This window comes from Oncorhynchus gorbuscha, linkage group LG01, assembly GCF_021184085.1.
Source record: "Oncorhynchus gorbuscha isolate QuinsamMale2020 ecotype Even-year linkage group LG01, OgorEven_v1.0, whole genome shotgun sequence".
Taxonomy (NCBI): domain Eukaryota; kingdom Metazoa; phylum Chordata; class Actinopteri; order Salmoniformes; family Salmonidae; genus Oncorhynchus; species Oncorhynchus gorbuscha.
The window spans coordinates 57781474-57801601 of record NC_060173.1 but is presented as its reverse complement, the minus strand read 5'-3'; the positions used below and the strand labels follow the sequence as shown (position 1 = coordinate 57801601).

The 20128-nt window shown below is 40.2% G+C and overlaps 1 protein-coding gene across 4 annotated transcripts in view; it reads left to right on the top strand.

The window, feature by feature from the left end:
• The window catches only part of LOC124040396 (Krueppel-like factor 8), a 171899-nt gene that overhangs the window by 137897 nt on the left and 13874 nt on the right, over window positions 1-20128 (top strand). For all 4 annotated transcript variants that reach the window (XM_046357571.1, XM_046357557.1, XM_046357580.1 and 1 more), the window contains exon 6: window positions 9005-9147. In XM_046357571.1, the coding sequence (XP_046213527.1) occupies window positions 9005-9147 (143 nt within the window). The remainder of the gene's footprint in view (window positions 1-9004; window positions 9148-20128) is intronic.

Sequence of the window (20128 nt, the reverse complement as noted above, 5' to 3'; positions counted from 1 at the left end):
TTAGTTGGGACATAGACAGTATGGGTGGGGCTGGAGAGGTAAAGGTGTTAGTCATTTCCTTCCAGGGTTAGTTGGGACATAGACAGTATGGGTGGGGCTGGAGAGGTAAAGGTGTTAGTCATTTCTTCCAGGGTTAGTTGGGACATAGACAGTATGGGTGGGGCTGGAGAGGTAAAGGTGTTAGTCATTTCCTTCCAGGGTTAGTTGGGACATAGACAGTATGGGTGGGGCTGGAGAGGTAAAGGTGTTAGTCATTTCCTTCCAGGGTTAGTTGGGACATAGACAGTATGGGTGGGGCTGGAGAGGTAAAGGTGTTACATCATAGTCATTTCCTTCCAGGGTTAGTTGGGACATAGACAGTATGGGTTGGGCTGGAGAGGTAAAGGTGTTAGTCATTTCCTTCCAGGGTTAGTTGGGACATAGACAGTATGGGTGGGGCTGGAGAGGTAAAGGTGTTAGTCATTTCCTTCCAGGGTTAGTTGGGACATAGACAGTATGGGTGGGGCTGGAGAGGTAAAGGTGTTAGTCATTTCCTTCCAGGGTTAGTTGGGACATAGACAGTATGGGTGGGGCTGGAGAGGTAAAGGTGTTACATCATAGTCATTTCCTTCCAGGGTTAGTTGGGACATAGACAGTATGGGTGGGGCTGGAGAGGTAAAGGTGTTAGTCATTTCCTTCCAGGGTTAGTTGGGACATAGACAGTATGGGTGGGGCTGAAGAGGTAAAGGTGTTAGTCATTTCCTTCCAGGGTTATTTGGGACATAGACAGTATGGGTGGGGCTGGAGAGGTAAAGGTGTTAGTCATTTCCTTCCAGGGTTAGTTGGGACATAGACAGTATGGGTGGTGCTGGAGAGGTAAAGGTGTTACATCATAGTCATTTCCTTCCAGGGTTAGTTGGGACATAGACAGTATGGGTGGGGCTGGAGAGGTAAAGGTGTTAGTCATTTCCTTCCAGGGTTAGTTGGGACATAGACAGTATGGGTGGGGCTGGAGAGGTAAAGGTGTTAGTCATTTCCTTCCAGGGTTAGTTGGGACATAGACAGTATGGGTGGGGCTGGAGAGGTAAAGGTGTTACATCATAGTCATTTCCTTCCAGGGTTAGTTGGGACATAGACAGTATGGGTGGGGCTGGAGAGGTAAAGGTGTTAGTCATTTCCTTCCAGGGTTAGTTGGGACATAGACAGTATGGGTGGGGCTGGAGAGGTAAAGGTGTTAGTCATTTCCTTCCAGGGTTAGTTGGGACATAGACAGTATGGGTGGGGCTGGAGAGGTAAAGGTGTTAGTCATTTCCTTCCAGGGTTAGTTGGGACATAGACAGTATGGGTGGGGCTGGAGAGGTAAAGGTGTTACATCATAGTCATTTCCTTCCAGGGTTAGTTGGGACATAGACAGTATGGGTTGGGCTGGAGAGGTAAAGATGTTAGTCATTTCCTTCCAGGGTTAGTTGGGACATAGACAGTATGGGTGGGGCTGGAGAGGTAATGGTGTTACATCATAGTCATTTCCTTCCAGGGTTAGTTGGGACATAGACAGTATGGGTGGGGCTGGAGAGGTAAAGGTGTTAGTCATTTCCTTCCAGGGTTAGTTGGGACATAGACAGTATGGGTGGGGCTGGAGAGGTAAAGGTGTTAGTCATTTCCTTCCAGGGTTAGTTGGGACATAGACAGTATGGGTGGGGCTGGAGAGGTAAAGGTGTTAGTCATTTCCTTCCAGGGTTAGTTGGGACATAGACAGTATGGGTGGGGCTGGAGAGGTAAAGGTGTTAGTCATTTCCTTCCAGGGTTAGTTGGGACATAGACAGTATGGGTGGGGCTGGAGAGGTAAAGGTGTTACATCATAGTCATTTCCTTCCAGGGTTAGTTGGGACATAGACAGTATGGGTGGGGCTGAAGAGGTAAAGGTGTTAGTCATTTCCTTCCAGGGTTATTTGGGACATAGACAGTATGGGTGGGGCTGGAGAGGTAAAGGTGTTAGTCATTTCCTTCCAGGGTTAGTTGGGACATAGACAGTATGGGTGGGGCTGGAGAGGTAAAGGTGTTACATCATAGTCATTTCCTTCCAGGGTTAGTTGGGACATAGACAGTATGGGTGGGGCTGGAGAGGTAAAGGTGTTACATCATAGTCATTTCCTTCCAGGGTTAGTTGGGACATAGACAGTATGGGTGGGCTGGAGAGGTAAAGGTGTTAGTCATTTCCTTCCAGGGTTAGTTGGGACATAGACAGTATGGGTGGGGCTGGAGAGGTAAAGGTGTTAGTCATTTCCTTCCAGGGTTAGTTGGGACATAGACAGTATGGGTTGGGCTGGAGAGGTAAAGGTGTTAGTCATTTCCTTCCAGGGTTAGTTGGGACATAGACAGTATGGGTGGGGCTGGAGAGGTAAAGGTGTTAGTCATTTCCTTCCAGGGTTAGTTGGGACATAGACAGTATGGGTGGGGCTGGAGAGGTAAAGGTGTTAGTCATTTCCTTCCAGGGTTAGTTGGGACATAGACAGTATGGGTGGGGCTGGAGAGGTAAAGGTGTTACATCATAGTCATTTCCTTCCAGGGTTAGTTGGGACATAGACAGTATGGGTTGGGCTGGAGAGGTAAAGATGTTAGTCATTTCCTTCCAGGGTTAGTTGGGACATAGACAGTATGGGTGGGGCTGGAGAGGTAATGGTGTTACATCATAGTCATTTCCTTCCAGGGTTAGTTGGGACATAGACAGTATGGGTGGGGCTGGAGAGGTAAAGGTGTTAGTCATTTCCTTCCAGGGTTAGTTGGGACATAGACAGTATGGGTGGGGCTGGAGAGGTAAAGGTGTTAGTCATTTCCTTCCAGGGTTATTTGGGACATAGACAGTATGGGTGGGGCTGGAGAGGTAAAGGTGTTAGTCATTTCCTTCCAGGGTTAGTTGGGACATAGACAGTATGGGTGGGGCTGGAGAGGTAAAGGTGTTAGTCATTTCCTTCCAGGGTTAGTTGGGACATAGACAGTATGGGTGGGGCTGGAGAGGTAAAGGTGTTACATCATAGTCATTTCCTTCCAGGGTTAGTTGGGACATAGACAGTATGGGTTGGGCTGGAGAGGTAAAGGTGTTAGTCATTTCCTTCCAGGGTTAGTTGGGACATAGACAGTATGGGTGGGGCTGGAGAGGTAAAGGTGTTAGTCATTTCCTTCCAGGGTTAGTTGGGACATAGACAGTATGGGTGGGGCTGGAGAGGTAAAGGTGTTAGTCATTTCCTTCCAGGGTTAGTTGGGACATAGACAGTATGGGTGGGGCTGGAGAGGTAAAGGTGTTACATCATAGTCATTTCCTTCCAGGGTTAGTTGGGACATAGACAGTATGGGTGGGGCTGGAGAGGTAAAGGTGTTAGTCATTTCCTTCCAGGGTTAGTTGGGACATAGACAGTATGGGTGGGGCTGAAGAGGTAAAGGTGTTAGTCATTTCCTTCCAGGGTTATTTGGGACATAGACAGTATGGGTGGGGCTGGAGAGGTAAAGGTGTTAGTCATTTCCTTCCAGGGTTAGTTGGGACATAGACAGTATGGGTGGTGCTGGAGAGGTAAAGGTGTTACATCATAGTCATTTCCTTCCAGGGTTAGTTGGGACATAGACAGTATGGGTGGGGCTGGAGAGGTAAAGGTGTTAGTCATTTCCTTCCAGGGTTAGTTGGGACATAGACAGTATGGGTGGGGCTGGAGAGGTAAAGGTGTTAGTCATTTCCTTCCAGGGTTAGTTGGGACATAGACAGTATGGGTGGGGCTGGAGAGGTAAAGGTGTTAGTCATTTCCTTCCAGGGTTAGTTGGGACATAGACAGTATGGGTGGGGCTGAGAGGTAAAGGTGTTAGTCATTTCCTTCCAGGGTTAGTTGGGACATAGACAGTATGGGTGGGGCTGGAGAGGTAAAGGTGTTACATCATAGTCATTTCCTTCCAGGGTTAGTTGGGACATAGACAGTATGGGTTGGGCTGGAGAGGTAAAGGTGTTAGTCATTTCCTTCCAGGGTTAGTTGGGACATAGACAGTATGGGTGGGGCTGGAGAGGTAATGGTGTTACATCATAGTCATTTCCTTCCAGGGTTAGTTGGGACATAGACAGTATGGGTGGGGCTGGAGAGGTAAAGGTGTTAGTCATTTCCTTCCAGGGTTAGTTGGGACATAGACAGTATGGGTGGGGCTGGAGAGGTAAAGGTGTTAGTCATTTCCTTCCAGGGTTAGTTGGGACATAGACAGTATGGGTGGGGCTGGAGAGGTAAAGGTGTTAGTCATTTCCTTCCAGGGTTAGTTGGGACATAGACAGTATGGGTGGGGCTGGAGAGGTAAAGGTGTTAGTCATTTCCTTCCAGGGTTAGTTGGGACATAGACAGTATGGGTGGGGCTGGAGAGGTAAAGGTGTTAGTCATTTCCTTCCAGGGTTAGTTGGGACATAGACAGTATGGGTGGGGCTGGAGAGGTAAAGGTGTTACATCATAGTCATTTCCTTCCAGGGTTAGTTGGGACATAGACAGTATGGGTGGGGCTGGAGAGGTAAAGGTGTTAGTCATTTCCTTCCAGGGTTAGTTGGGACATAGACAGTATGGGTGGGGCTGGAGAGGTAAAGGTGTTAGTCATTTCCTTCCAGGGTTAGTTGGGACATAGACAGTATGGGTGGGGCTGGAGAGGTAAAGGTGTTACATCATAGTCATTTCCTTCCAGGGTTAGTTGGGACATAGACAGTATGGGTGGGGCTGGAGAGGTAAAGGTGTTAGTCATTTCCTTCCAGGGTTAGTTGGGACATAGACAGTATGGGTGGGGCTGGAGAGGTAAAGGTGTTAGTCATTTCCTTCCAGGGTTAGTTGGGACATAGACAGTATGGGTGGGGCTGGAGAGGTAAAGGTGTTAGTCATTTCCTTCCAGGGTTAGTTGGGACATAGACAGTATGGGTGGGGCTGGAGAGGTAAAGGTGTTACATCATAGTCATTTCCTTCCAGGGTTAGTTGGGACATAGACAGTATGGGTTGGGCTGGAGAGGTAAAGATGTTAGTCATTTCCTTCCAGGGTTAGTTGGGACATAGACAGTATGGGTGGGGCTGGAGAGGTAATGGTGTTACATCATAGTCATTTCCTTCCAGGGTTAGTTGGGACATAGACAGTATGGGTGGGGCTGGAGAGGTAAAGGTGTTAGTCATTTCCTTCCAGGGTTAGTTGGGACATAGACAGTATGGGTGGGGCTGGAGAGGTAAAGGTGTTAGTCATTTCCTTCCAGGGTTAGTTGGGACATAGACAGTATGGGTGGGGCTGGAGAGGTAAAGGTGTTAGTCATTTCCTTCCAGGGTTAGTTGGGACATAGACAGTATGGGTGGGGCTGGAGAGGTAAAGGTGTTAGTCATTTCCTTCCAGGGTTAGTTGGGACATAGACAGTATGGGTGGGGCTGGAGAGGTAAAGGTGTTACATCATAGTCATTTCCTTCCAGGGTTAGTTGGGACATAGACAGTATGGGTTGGGCTGGAGAGGTAAAGGTGTTAGTCATTTCCTTCCAGGGTTAGTTGGGACATAGACAGTATGGGTGGGGCTGGAGAGGTAAAGGTGTTAGTCATTTCCTTCCAGGGTTAGTTGGGACATAGACAGTATGGGTGGGGCTGGAGAGGTAAAGGTGTTAGTCATTTCCTTCCAGGGTTAGTTGGGACATAGACAGTATGGGTGGGGCTGGAGAGGTAAAGGTGTTAGTCATTTCCTTCCAGGGTTAGTTGGGACATAGACAGTATGGGTGGGGCTGAAGAGGTAAAGGTGTTAGTCATTTCCTTCCAGGGTTATTTGGGACATAGACAGTATGGGTGGGGCTGGAGAGGTAAAGGTGTTAGTCATTTCCTTCCAGGGTTAGTTGGGACATAGACAGTATGGGTGGGGCTGGAGAGGTAAAGGTGTTACATCATAGTCATTTCCTTCCAGGGTTAGTTGGGACATAGACAGTATGGGTGGGGCTGGAGAGGTAAAGGTGTTAGTCATTTCCTTCCAGGGTTAGTTGGGACATAGACAGTATGGGTGGGGCTGAGAGGTAAAGGTGTTAGTCATTTCCTTCCAGGGTTAGTTGGGACATAGACAGTATGGGTGGGGCTGGAGAGGTAAAGGTGTTACATCATAGTCATTTCCTTCCAGGGTTAGTTGGGACATAGACAGTATGGGTGGGGCTGGAGAGGTAAAGGTGTTAGTCATTTCCTTCCAGGGTTAGTTGGGACATAGACAGTATGGGTTGGGCTGGAGAGGTAATGGTGTTACATCATAGTCATTTCCTTCCAGGGTTATTTGGGACATAGACAGTATGGGTGGGGCTGGAGAGGTAAAGGTGTTAGTCATTTCCTTCCAGGGTTAGTTGGGACATAGACAGTATGGGTTGGGCTGGAGAGGTAATGGTGTTACATCATAGTCATTTCCTTCCAGGGTTATTTGGGACATAGACAGTATGGGTGGGGCTGGAGAGGTAAAGGTGTTACATCATAGTCATTTCCTTCCAGGGTTAGTTGGGACATAGACAGTATGGGTGGGGCTGGAGAGGTAATGGTGTTACATCATAGTCATTTCCTTCCAGGGTTATTTGGGACATAGACAGTATGGGTGGGGCTGGAGAGGTAAAGGTGTTAGTCATTTCCTTCCAGGGTTATTTGGGACATAGACAGTATGGGTTGGGCTGGAGAGGTAAAGGTGTTAGTCATTTCCTTCCAGAGTTATTTGGGACATAGACCGTATGGGTGGGGCTGGAGAGGTAAAGGTGTTAGTCATTTCCTTCCAGTGTTAGTTGGGACATAGTACTGAAGAGGTGTTATCATTTCCTTCCAGGGTTAGGGGACATAGACAGTATGGGTAAAGGTGTTAGTCATTTCCTTCCAGGGTTAGTTGGGACATAGACAGTATGGGTGGGGATGGAGAGGTAAAGGTGTTACATCACAGTCATTTCCTTCCAGGGTTAGTTGGGACATAGACAGTATGGGTGGGGCTGGAGAGGTAATGGTGTTACATCATAGTCATTTCCTTCCAGGGTTAGTTGGGACATAGACAGTATGGGTGGGGCTGGAGAGGTAAAGGTGTTACATCATAGTCATTTCCTTCCAGGGTTAGTTGGGACATAGACAGTATGGGTTGGGCTGGAGAGGTAAAGGTGTTAGTCATTTCCTTCCAGGGTTAGTTGGGACATAGACAGTATGGGTGGGGCTGGAGAGGTAATGGTGTTACATCATAGTCATTTCCTTCCAGGGTTAGTTGGGACATAGACAGTATGGGTTGGGCTGGAGAGGTAAAGGTGTTAGTCATTTCCTTCCAGGGTTAGTTGGGACATAGACAGTATGGGTGGGGCTGGAGAGGTAAAGGTGTTAGTCATTTCCTTCCAGGGTTAGTTGGGACATAGACAGTATGGGTTGGGCTGGAGAGGTAAAGGTGTTAGTCATTTCCTTCCAGGGTTAGTTGGGACATAGACAGTATGGGTGGGGCTGGAGAGGTAAAGGTGTTACATCATAGTCATTTCCTTCCAGGGTTAGTTGGGACATAGACAGTATGGGTGGGGCTGGAGAGGTAAAGGTGTTAGTCATTTCCTTCCAGGGTTAGTTGGGACATAGACAGTATGGGTGGGGCTGGAGAGGTAAAGGTGTTAGTCATTTCCTTCCAGGGTTAGTTGGGACATAGACAGTATGGGTGGGGCTGGAGAGGTAAAGGTGTTAGTCATTTCCTTCCAGGGTTAGTTGGGACATAGACAGTATGGGTGGGGCTGAAGAGGTAAAGGTGTTAGTCATTTCCTTCCAGGGTTATTTGGGACATAGACAGTATGGGTGGGGCTGGAGAGGTAAAGGTGTTAGTCATTTCCTTCCAGGGTTAGTTGGGACATAGACAGTATGGGTGGGGCTGGAGAGGTAAAGGTGTTAGTCATTTCCTTCCAGGGTTAGTTGGGACATAGACAGTATGGGTGGGGCTGGAGAGGTAAAGGTGTTACATCATAGTCATTTCCTTCCAGGGTTAGTTGGGACATAGACAGTATGGGTGGGGCTGAAGAGGTAAAGGTGTTAGTCATTTCCTTCCAGGGTTATTTGGGACATAGACAGTATGGGTGGGGCTGGAGAGGTAAAGGTGTTAGTCATTTCCTTCCAGGGTTAGTTGGGACATAGACAGTATGGGTGGGGCTGGAGAGGTAAAGGTGTTAGTCATTTCCTTCCAGGGTTAGTTGGGACATAGACAGTATGGGTGGGGCTGGAGAGGTAAAGGTGTTACATCATAGTAATTTCCTTCCAGGGTTAGTTGGGACATAGACAGTATGGGTGGGGCTGGAGAGGTAAAGGTGTTAGTCATTTCCTTCCAGGGTTAGTTGGGACATATACAGTATGGGTGGGGCTGAAGAGGTAAAGGTGTTAGTCATTTCCTTCCAGGGTTATTTGGGACATAGACAGTATGGGTGGGGCTGTAGAGGTGTTAGTCAGATGCATGAAATATGGTCGGGTATCACTAACAGTTCATATTCAGGTAACTCGCTTCTTTCTAGTAATCCTGCTAATACAGGTGATCCTCTGACATTCTGTCATTTCACTAAATACACGACTCAATGCATGTCACTCCAGCCTTACCCATATCATGACAGGTCCCCCCCCCTCTCTCTCTATCTCTCTCTCTCTTCCATTGTTTCTCTCTCCATCTCTTTCCTTCTCTCTCTCCATCTCTCTCTCTCCTCTCTCTCTCTCTTCTTTTCTCCTTTCTCTCTCTCTCTCTCTCTCTCTCTCTCTCTCTCTCTCTCTCTCTCTCTCTCTCTCTCTCTCTCTCTCTCTCTCCTCTCTCTCTCTCTCTCTCTCTCTCTCTCTCTCTCTTGTTCTCTCTCTCTCCTCTCTCTTCTCTCTCTTTGCCTTCTCTCTCTCTCTCTCTCTCTCTCTCTTTCTCTCTCTCTCTCTCTCTCCTTTGCCTTCCTCTCTCTCTCTCTTCCATTGTTTCTCTCTCTCTCTTCCATTGTTTCTCTTTCCTTCCTTCTCTCTCTCTCCTTTGCCTTCCCGCCTCTCTCTCTCTCTCTCTCAGGTCAGGCGTAGACATGGACATGCAGGTGGATCCTGATTCGCCGGATATGAAGAGGAGACGTGTCCATATGTGTGACTATGATGGCTGTAACAAGGTGTACACCAAGAGCTCACACCTCAAAGCCCACCGCAGGATACACACAGGTAACACACACACTGACCCTGTCCCACCCACATACTAATCTTCAGCCAATGACTGACCCAGGACCCACATTTTGTAGCCAATGAAGAGACACTTAATGTAGATCTATACTAGAGCTTCATATCTTATTGTTTTTTTAACCTAAAGTACTGCCTCCGAATGACATGTTCTCCCACGGACACACCAGTATTTTTTTCTGGGTCTGTATGACGTAGGATGTGAAGTCTGGGATGTCCCTCTTACCATTTCATTCGCTCTTCCGACTGTCCATCAACTCCTCGCTGAACCCTACATCACAGCCATAGACAAAGCACGTGCCTGCAATCGTTACCTCGTAGCGCAGCAGGCGAGAATGGTTTCATCACGGCAGCACTTTCAGAGATTGATTTATTGGCATTGATCTAAAATCATTTTAAACAAAACACTTTCTGTTTGTCATAGATGGACAATATTAATATGAGATGAAAGGCTAGTTCCTAGCGAGTTCAGGAAGCCAAGCTAGAGCTCTGTGAGACATCATAGCGATGAGACATTTCGATCAGGAGAGACCTTTAGAAAATAAATAAGATCTTAGAATCATTTTATCATTTGATCATGCTATATTTCAAAAGCATATGTCATTTCAAGCCTTATTCATACAGTTTTGTTGAATAGGAAATAAATCATATTTGTATCATATTTGTACTTGAGCTTGTGTCCTCAAAAGTGACGACACCTCAGCAATGTATAACTATTTTTACCAGAAAGGTGAGTTTTGAACCTTTCTAGGAGTATGCAGGATTACTAGTTATTGTTTATGGCCCTCTCATGATAAATCATTACTAGTTATTGTTTATGGCCCCCTCGTGATAAATCATTACTAGTTATTGTTTATGGCCCTGTCAGGATAAATCATTACTAGTTATTGTTTATGGCCCTGTCAGGATAAATCATTACTAGTTATTGTTTATGGCCCTCTCATGATAAATCATTACTAGTTATTGTTTATGGCCCTCTCGTGATAAATCATTACTAGTTATTGTTTATGGCCCTCAGGATAAATCATTACTAGTTATTGTTTATTGGCCTCTCATAAATCATTACTAGATAAATCATTACTAGTTATTGTTTATGGCCCTCTCAGGATAAATCATTACTAGTTATTGTTTATGGCCCTCTCAGGATAAATCATTACTAGTTATTGTTTATGGCCCTCTCAGGATAAATCATTACTAGTTATTGTTTATGGCCCTCGTGATAAATCATTACTAGTTATTGTTTATGGCCCTCTCAGGATAAATCATTACTAGTTATTGTTTATGGCCCTCTCGTGATAAATCATTACTAGTTATTGTTTATGGCCCTCTCGTGATAAATCATTACTAGTTATTGTTTATGGCCCTCTCAGGATAAATCATTACTAGTTATTGTTTATGGCCCTCTCGTGATAAATCATTACTAGTTATTGTTTATGGCCCTCTCAGGATAAATCATTACTAGTTATTGTTTATGGCCCTCTCATCATTACTAGTTATTGTTTATAAAAATCATTACTAGTTATTGTTTATGGCCCTCTCGTGATAAATCATTACTAGTTATTGTTTATGGCCCTCTCATGATAAATCATTACTAGTTATTGTTTATGGCCCTCTCAAGATAAATCATTACTAGTTATTGTTTATGGCCCTCTCATGATAAATCATTACTAGTTATTGTTTATGGCTAGTTATTGTTTATGGCCCTCTCAGGATAAATCATTACTAGTTATTGTTTATGGCCCTCTCAGGATAAATCATTACTAGTTATTGTTTATGGCCCTCTCAGTTATTGATAAATCATTACTAGTTATTGTTTATGGCCCTCTCAGGATAAATCATTACTAGTTATTGTTTATGGCCCTCTCAGGATAAATCATTACTAGTTATTGTTTATGGCCCTCTCATGATAAATCATTACTAGTTATTGTTTATGGCCCTCTCAGGATAAATCATTACTAGTTATTGTTTATGGCCCTCTCAGGATAAATCATTACTAGTTATTGTTTATGGCCCTCTCAGGATAAATCATTACTAGTTATTGTTTATGGCCCTCTCAGGATAAATCATTACTAGTTATTGTTTATGGCCATTACTAGTTATTGATAAAAATCATTACTAGTTATTGTTTATGGCCCCCTCGTGATAAATCATTACTAGTTATTGTTTATGGCCCTCAGGATAAATCATTACTAGTTATTGTTTATTGGCCTCTCAGGATAAATCATTACTAGTTATTGTTTATGGCCCTGTCAGGATAAATCATTACTAGTTATTGTTTATGGCCCTGTCAGGATAAATCATTACTAGTTATTGTTTATGGCCCTCTCATGATAAATCATTACTAGTTATTGTTTATGGCCCTCTCGTGATAAATCATTACTAGTTATTGTTTATGGCCCTCTCATGATAAATCATTACTAGTTATTGTTTATGGCCCTCTCAGATAAATCATTACTAGTTATTGTTTATGGCCCTCTCAGGATAAATCATTACTAGTTATTGTTTATGGCCCTCTCAGGATAAATCATTACTAGTTATTGTTTATGGCCCTCCATTACTAGTTATTGTTTATGGCCCTCTCAGTGATAAATCATTACTAGTTATTGTTTATGGCCCTCTCATGATAAATCATTACTAGTTATTGTTTATGGCCCTCTCATGATAAATCATTACTAGTTATTGTTTATGGCCCTCTCGTGATAAATCATTACTAGTTATTGTTTATGGCCTAGTTATTGTTTATTGGCTCTCAGGATAAATCATTACTAGTTATTGTTTATGGCCCTCTCATGATAAATCATTACTAGTTATTGTTTATGGCCCTCTCAGGATAAATCATTACTAGTTATTGTTTATGGCCCTCTCAGGATAAATCATTACTAGTTATTGTTTATGGCCCTCTCAGGATAAATCATTACTAGTTATTGTTTATGGCCCTCAGATAAATCATTACTAGTTATTGTTTATGGCCCTCTCAGGATAAATCATTACTAGTTATTGTTTATGGCCCTCTCAGGATAAATCATTACTAGTTATTGTTTATGGCCCTCTCATGATAAATCATTACTAGTTATTGTTTATGGCCCTCTCAGGATAAATCATTACTAGTTATTGTTTATGGCCCTCTCAGGATAAATCATTACTAGTTATTGTTTATGGCCCTCTCAGGATAAATCATTACTAGTTATTGTTTATGGCCCTCTCAGGATAAATCATTACTAGTTATTGTTTATGGCCCTCTCAGGATAAATCATTACTAGTTATTGTTTATGGCCCTCTCAGGATAAATCATTACTAGTTATTGTTTATGGCCCTCAGGATAAATCACTAGTTATTGTTTATGGCCCTCTCATGATAAATCATTACTAGTTATTGTTTATGGCCCTCTCAGGATAAATCATTACTAGCCCTCTCAGGATAAATCATTACTAGTTATTGTTTATGGCCCTCTCAGGATAAATCATTACTAGTTATTGTTTATGGCCCTCTCAGGATAAATCATTACTAGTTATTGTTTATGGCCCTCTCAGGATAAATCATTACTAGTTATTGTTTATGGCCCTCTCAGTGATAAATCATTACTAGTTATTGTTTATGGCCCTCTCAGATAAATCATTACTAGTTATTGTTTATGGCCCTCTCTCTCAGATAAATCATTACTAGTTATTGTTTATGGCCCTCTCAGGATAAATCATTACTAGTTATTGTTTATGGCCCTCTCATGATAAATCATTACTAGTTATTGTTTATGGCCCTCTCAGGATAAATCATTACTAGTTATTGTTTATGGCCCTCTCAGGATAAAAATCATTACTAGTTATTGTTTATGGCCCTCTCAGGATAAATCATTACTAGTTATTGTTTATGGCCCTCTCAGGATAAATCATTACTAGTTATTGTTTATGGCCCTCTCAGGATAAATCATTACTAGTTATTGTTTATGGCCCTTATAAATCATTACTAGTTATTGTTTATGGCCCTCTCAGGATAAATCATTACTAGTTATTGTTTATGGCCCTCTCAGGATAAATCATTACTAGTTATTGTTTATGGCCCTCTCATGATAAATCATTACTAGTTATTGTTTATGGCCCTCTCAGGATAAATCATTACTAGTTATTGTTTATGGCCCTCTCAGTAAATCATTACTAGTTTATTGTTTATGGCCCTCTCAGGATAAATCATTACTAGTTATTGTTTATGGCCCTCTCAGGATAAATCATTACTAGTTATTGTTTATGGCCCTCAGGATAAATCATTACTAGGATAAATCATTACTAGTTATTGTTTATGGCCCTCTCATAAATCATTACTAGTTATTGATAAATCATTACTAGTTATTGTTTATGGCCCTCTCATTACTATGATAAATCATTACTAGTTATTGTTTATGGCCCTCTCAGGATAAATCATTACTAGTTATTGTTTATGGCCCTCTCAGGATAAATCATTACTTATTGTTTATGTTAAATTGTTTATGGCCCTCTCAGGATAAATCATTACTAGTTATTGTTTATGGCCCTCTCAGGATAAATCATTACTAGTTATTGTTTATGGCCCTCTCAGGATAAATCATTACTAGTTATTGTTTATGGCCCTCTCAGGATAAATCATTACTAGTTATTGTTTATGGCCCTCTCATGATAAATCATTACTAGTTATTGTTTATGGCCCTCTCAGGATAAATCATTACTAGTTATTGTTTATGGCCCTCTCAGGATAAATCATTACTAGTTATTGTTTATAGTTATTGTTTATGCCCTCTCAGGATAAATCATTACTAGTTATTGTTTATGGCCCTTAAATCATTACTAGTTATTGTTTATGGCCCTCTCAGGATAAATCATTACTAGTTATTGTTTATGGCCCTCTCAGGATAAATCATTACTAGTTATTGTTTATGGCCCTCTCAGGATAAATCATTACTAGTTATTGTTTATGGCCCTCTCATTACTAGTTATTGATAAATCATTACTAGTTATTGTTTATGGCCCTCTCAGATAAATCATTACTAGTTATTGTTTATGGCCCTCTCAGGATAAATCATTACTAGTTATTGTTTATGGCCCTCTAGTTAGTTTATGATAAATCATTACTAGTTATTGTTTATGGCCCTCTCATGATAAATCATTACTAGTTATTGTTTATGGCCCTCTCAGATAAATCATTACTAGTTATTGTTTATGGCCCTCTCAGGATAAATCATTACTAGTTATTGTTTATGGCCCTCTCAGGATAAATCATTACTAGTTATTGTTTATGGCCCTCTCAGGATAAATCATTACTAGTTATTGTTTATGGCCCTCTCAGGATAAATCATTACTAGTTATTGTTTATGGCCCTCTCAGGATAAATCATTACTAGTTATTGTTTATGGCCCTCTCATGATAAATCATTACTAGTTATTGTTTATGGCCCTCTCAGGATAAATCATTACTAGTTATTGTTTATGATAAAATCATTACTAGTTATTGTTTATGGCCCTCTCAGGATAAATCATTACTAGTTATTGTTTATGGCCCTCTCAGGATAAATCATTACTAGTTATTGTTTATGGCCCTCTCAGGATAAATCATTACTAGTTATTGTTTATGGCCCTCTCAGGATAAATCATTACTAGTTATTGTTTATGGCCCTCTCAGGATAAATCATTACTAGTTATTGTTTATGGCCCTCTCAGGATAAATCATTACTAGTTATTGTTTATGGCCCTCTCAGGATAAATCATTACTAGTTATTGTTTATGGCCCAGGATAAATCATCAGTTATTGTTTATAAATCATTACTAGTTATTGTTTATGGCCCTCTCAGGATAAATCATTACTAGTTATTGTTTATGGCCCTCTCAGGATAAATCATTACTAGTTATTGTTTATGGCCCTCTCAGGATAAATCATTACTAGTTATTGTTTATGGCCCTCTCAGGATAAATCATTACTAGTTATTGTTTATGGCCCTCTCAGGATAAATCATTACTAGTTATTGTTTATGGCCCTCTCAGGATAAATCATTACTAGTTATTGTTTTACTAGTTATTGTTTATGCCCTCTCAGGATAAATCATTACTAGTTATTGTTTATGGCCCTCTCAGGATAAATCATTACTAGTTATTGTTTATGGCCCTCTCAGGATAAATCATTACTAGTTATTGTTTATGGCCCTCTCATGATAAATCATTACTAGTTATTGTTTATGGCCCTCTCAGGATAAATCATTACTAGTTATTGTTTATGGCCCTCTCAGTTATTGTTTATGGCCCTCTCAGGATAAATCATTACTAGTTATTGTTTATGGCCCTCTCAGGATAAATCATTACTAGTTATTGTTTATGGCCCTCTCAGGATAAATCATTACTAGTTATTGTTTATGGCCCTCTCAGGATAAATCATTACTAGTTATTGTTTATGGCCCTCTCATGATAAATCATTACTAGTTATTGTTTATGGCCCTCTCAGGATAAATCATTACTAGTTATTGTTTATGGCCCTCTCAGGATAAATCATTACTAGTTATTGTTTATGGCCCTCTCAGGATAAATCATTACTAGTTATTGTTTATGGCCCTCTCAGGATAAATCATTACTAGTTATTGTTTATGGCCCTCTCAGGATAAATCATTACTAGTTATTGTTTATGGCCCTCATCAGTTATTGATAAATCATTACTAGTTATTGTTTATGGCCCTCTCAGGATAAATCATTACTAGTTATTGTTTATGGCCCTCTCAGGATAAATCATTACTAGTTATTGTTTATGGCCCTCTCAGCCCCCTCTCAGGATAAATCATTACTAGTTATTGTTTATGGCCCTCTCAGGATAAATCATTACTAGTTATTGTTTATGGCCCTCTCAGGATAAATCATTACTAGTTATTGTTTATGGCCCTCTCAGGATAAATCATTACTAGTTATTGTTTATGGCCCTCTCAGGATAAATCATTACTAGTTATTGTTTATGGCCCTCTCATGATAAATCATTACTAGTTATTGTTTATGGCCCTCTCAGGATAAATCATTACTAGTTATTGTTTATGGCCCTCTCAGGATAAATCATTACTAGTTATTGTTTATGGCCCTCTCAGGATAAATCATTACTAGTTATTGTTTATGGCCCTCTCTAAATCATTACTAGTTATTGATAAATCATTACTAGTTATTGTTTATGGCCCTCTCAGGATAAATCATTACTAGTTATTGTTTATGGCCCTCTCAGGATAAATCATTACCTCTCAGGATAAATCATTACTAGTTATTGTTTATGGCCCCCTCAGGATAAATCATTACTAGTTATTGTTTATGGCCCTCAGGATAAATCATTACTAGTTATTGTTTATGGCCCTCTCAGGATAAATCATTACTAGTTATTGTTTATGGCCCTCTCATGATAAATCATTACTAGTTATTGTTTATGGCCCTCTCAGGATAAATCATTACTAGTTATTGTTTATGGCCCTCTCATGATAAATCATTACTAGTTATTGTTTATGGCCCTCTCAGGATAAATCATTACTAGTTATTGTTTATGGCCCTCTCAGGATAAATCATTACTAGTTATTGTTTATGGCCCTCCTAAATCATTACTAGTTTATGATAAAATCATTACTAGTTATTGTTTATGGCCCTCTCAGGATAAATCATTACTAGTTATTGTTTATGGCCCTCTCAGGATAAATCATTACTAGTTATTGTTTATGGCCCTCTCAGGATAAATCATTACTAGTTATTGTTTATGGCCCTCTCAGGATAAATCATTACTAGTTATTGTTTATGGCCCTCTCAGGATAAATCATTACTAGTTATTGTTTATGGCCCTAGGATAAATCATTACTAGTTATTGTTTATGGCCCTCTCAGGATAAATCATTACTAGTTATTGTTTATGGCCCTCTCAGGATAAATCATTACTAGTTATTGTTTATGGCCCTCTCAGGATAAATCATTACTAGTTATTGTTTATGGCCCTCTCAGGATAAATCATTACTAGTTATTGTTTATGGCCCTCTCAGGATAAATCATTACTAGTTATTGTTTATGGCCCTCTCAGGATAAATCATTACTAGTTATTGTTTATGGCCCTCTCAGGATAAATCATTACTAGTTATTGTTTATGGCCCTCTCAGGATAAATCATTACTAGTTATTGTTTATGGCCCTCTCAATAAATCATTACTAGTTATTGTTTATGGCCCTCTCAGGATAAATCATTACTAGTTATTGTTTATGGCCCTCTCAGGATAAATCATTACTAGTTATTGTTTATGGCCCTCTCAGGATAAATCATTACTAGTTATTGTTTATGGCCCTCTCAGGATAAATCATTACTAGTTATTGTTTATGGCCCTCATGATAAATCATTACTAGTTATTGTTTATGGCCCTCTCAGGATAAATCATTACTAGTTATTGTTTATGGCCCTCTCAGGATAAATCATTACTAGTTATTGTTTATGGCCCTCTCATGATAAATCATTACTAGTTATTGTTTATGGCCCTCTCAGGATAAATCATTACTAGTTATTGTTTATGGCCCTCTCAGGATAAATCATTACTAGTTATTGTTTATGGCCCTCTCAGGATAAATCATTACTAGTTATTGTTTATGGCCCTCTCAGGATAAATCATTACTAGTTATTGTTTATGGCCCTCTCAGGATAAATCATTACTAGTTATTGTTTATGGCCCTCTCAGGATAAATCATTACTAGTTATTGTTTATGGCCCTCTCAGGATAAATCATTACTAGTTATTGTTTATGGCCCTCTCAGGATAAATTTACTAGTTATTGTTTATGGCCCTCTCAGGATAAATCATTACTAGTTATTGTTTATGGCCCTCTCAGGATAAATCATTACTAGTTATTGTTTATGGCCCTCTCAGGATAAATCATTACTAGTTATTGTTTATGGCCCTCTAAATCAGGATAAATCATTACTAGTTATTGTTTATGGCCCTCTCAGGATAAATCATTACTAGTTATTGTTTATGGCCCTCTCAGGATAAATCATTACTATTATTGTTTATGGCTAGGATAAATCATTACTAGTTATTGTTTATGGCCCTCTCAGGATAAATCATTACTAGTTATTGTTTATGGCCCTCTCAGGATAAATCATTACTAGTTATTGTTTATGGCCCTCTCAGGATAAATCATTACTAGTTATTGTTTATGGCCCTCTCAGGATAAATCATTACTAGTTTATTGTTTTACTAGTTATTGTTTATGCCCTCTAAATCATTACTAGTTATTGGATAAATCATTACTAGTTATTGTTTATGGCCCTCTCAGGATAAATCATTACTAGTTATTGTTTATGGCCCTCTCAGGATAAATCATTACTAGTTATTGTTTATGGCCCTCTCAGGATAAATCATTACTAGTTATTGTTTATGGCCCTCTCAGGATAAATCATTACTAGTTATTGTTTATGGCCCTCTCAGGATAAATCATTACTAGTTATTGTTTATGGCCCTCTCAGGATAAATCATTACTAGTTATTGTTTATGGCCCTCTCAGGATAAATCATTACTAGTTATTGTTTATGGCCCTCTCAGGATAAATCATTACTAGTTATTGTTTATGGCCCTCTCAGGATAAATCATTACTAGTTATTGTTTATGGCCCTCTCAGGATAAATCATTACTAGTTATTGTTTATGGCCCTCTCAGGATAAATCATTACTAGTTATTGTTTATGGCCCTCTCAGGATAAATCATTACTAGTTATTGTTTATGGCCCTCTCAGGATAAATCATTACTAGTTATTGTTTATGGCCCTCTCAGGATAAATCATTACTAGTTATTGTTTATGGCCCTCTCAGGATAAATCATTACTAGTTATTGTTTATGGCCCTCAGGATAAATCATTACTAGTTATTGTTTATGGCCCTCTCAGGATAAATCATTACTAGTTATTGTTTATGGCCCTCTCAGGATAAATCATTACTAGTTATTGTTTATGGCCCTCTCATGATAAATCATTACTAGTTATTGTTTATGGCCCTCTCAGGATAAATCATTACTAGTTATTGTTTATGGCCCTCTCAGGATAAATCATTACATTACTAGTTATTGTTTATGGCCCTCTCAGGATAAATCATTACTAGTTATTGTTTATGGCCCTAAATCATTACTAGGATAAATCATTACTAGTTATTGTTTATGGCCCTCTCAGATAAATCATTACTAGTTATTGTTTATGGCCCTCTCAGGATAAATCATTACTAGTTATTGTTTATGGCCCTCTCAGGATAAATCATTACTAGTTATTGTTTATGGCCCTCTCAGGATAAATCATTACTAGTTATTGTTTATGGCCCTCTCAGGATAAATCATTACTAGTTATTGTTTATGGCCCTCTCAGGATAAATCATTACTAGTTATTGTTTATGGCCCTCTCAGGATAAATCATTACTAGTTATTGTTTATGGCCCTCTCAGGATAAATCATTACTAGTTATTGTTTATTGTTTATGGCCCTCTCAGGATAAATCATTACTAGTTATTGTTTATGGCCCTCTCAGGATAAATCATTACTAGTTATTGTTTATGGCCCTCTCAGGATAAATCATTACTAGTTATTGTTTATGGCCCTCTCAGGATAAATCATTACTAGTTATTGTTTATGGCCCTCTCAGGATAAATCATTACTAGTTATTGTTTATGGCCCTCTCAGGATAAATCATTACTAGTTATTGTTTATGGCCCTCTCAGGATAAATCATTACTAGTTATTGTTTATGGCCCTCTCAGGATAAATCATTACTAGTTATTGTTTATGGCCCTCTCAGGATAAATCATTACTAGTTATTGTTTATGGCCCTCTCAGGATAAATCATTACTAGTTATTGTTTATGGCCCTCTCAGGATAAATCATTACTAGTTATTGTTTATGGCCCTCTCAGGATAAATCATTACTAGTTATTGTTTATGGCCCTCTCAGGATAAATCATTACTAGTTATTGTTTATGGCCCTCT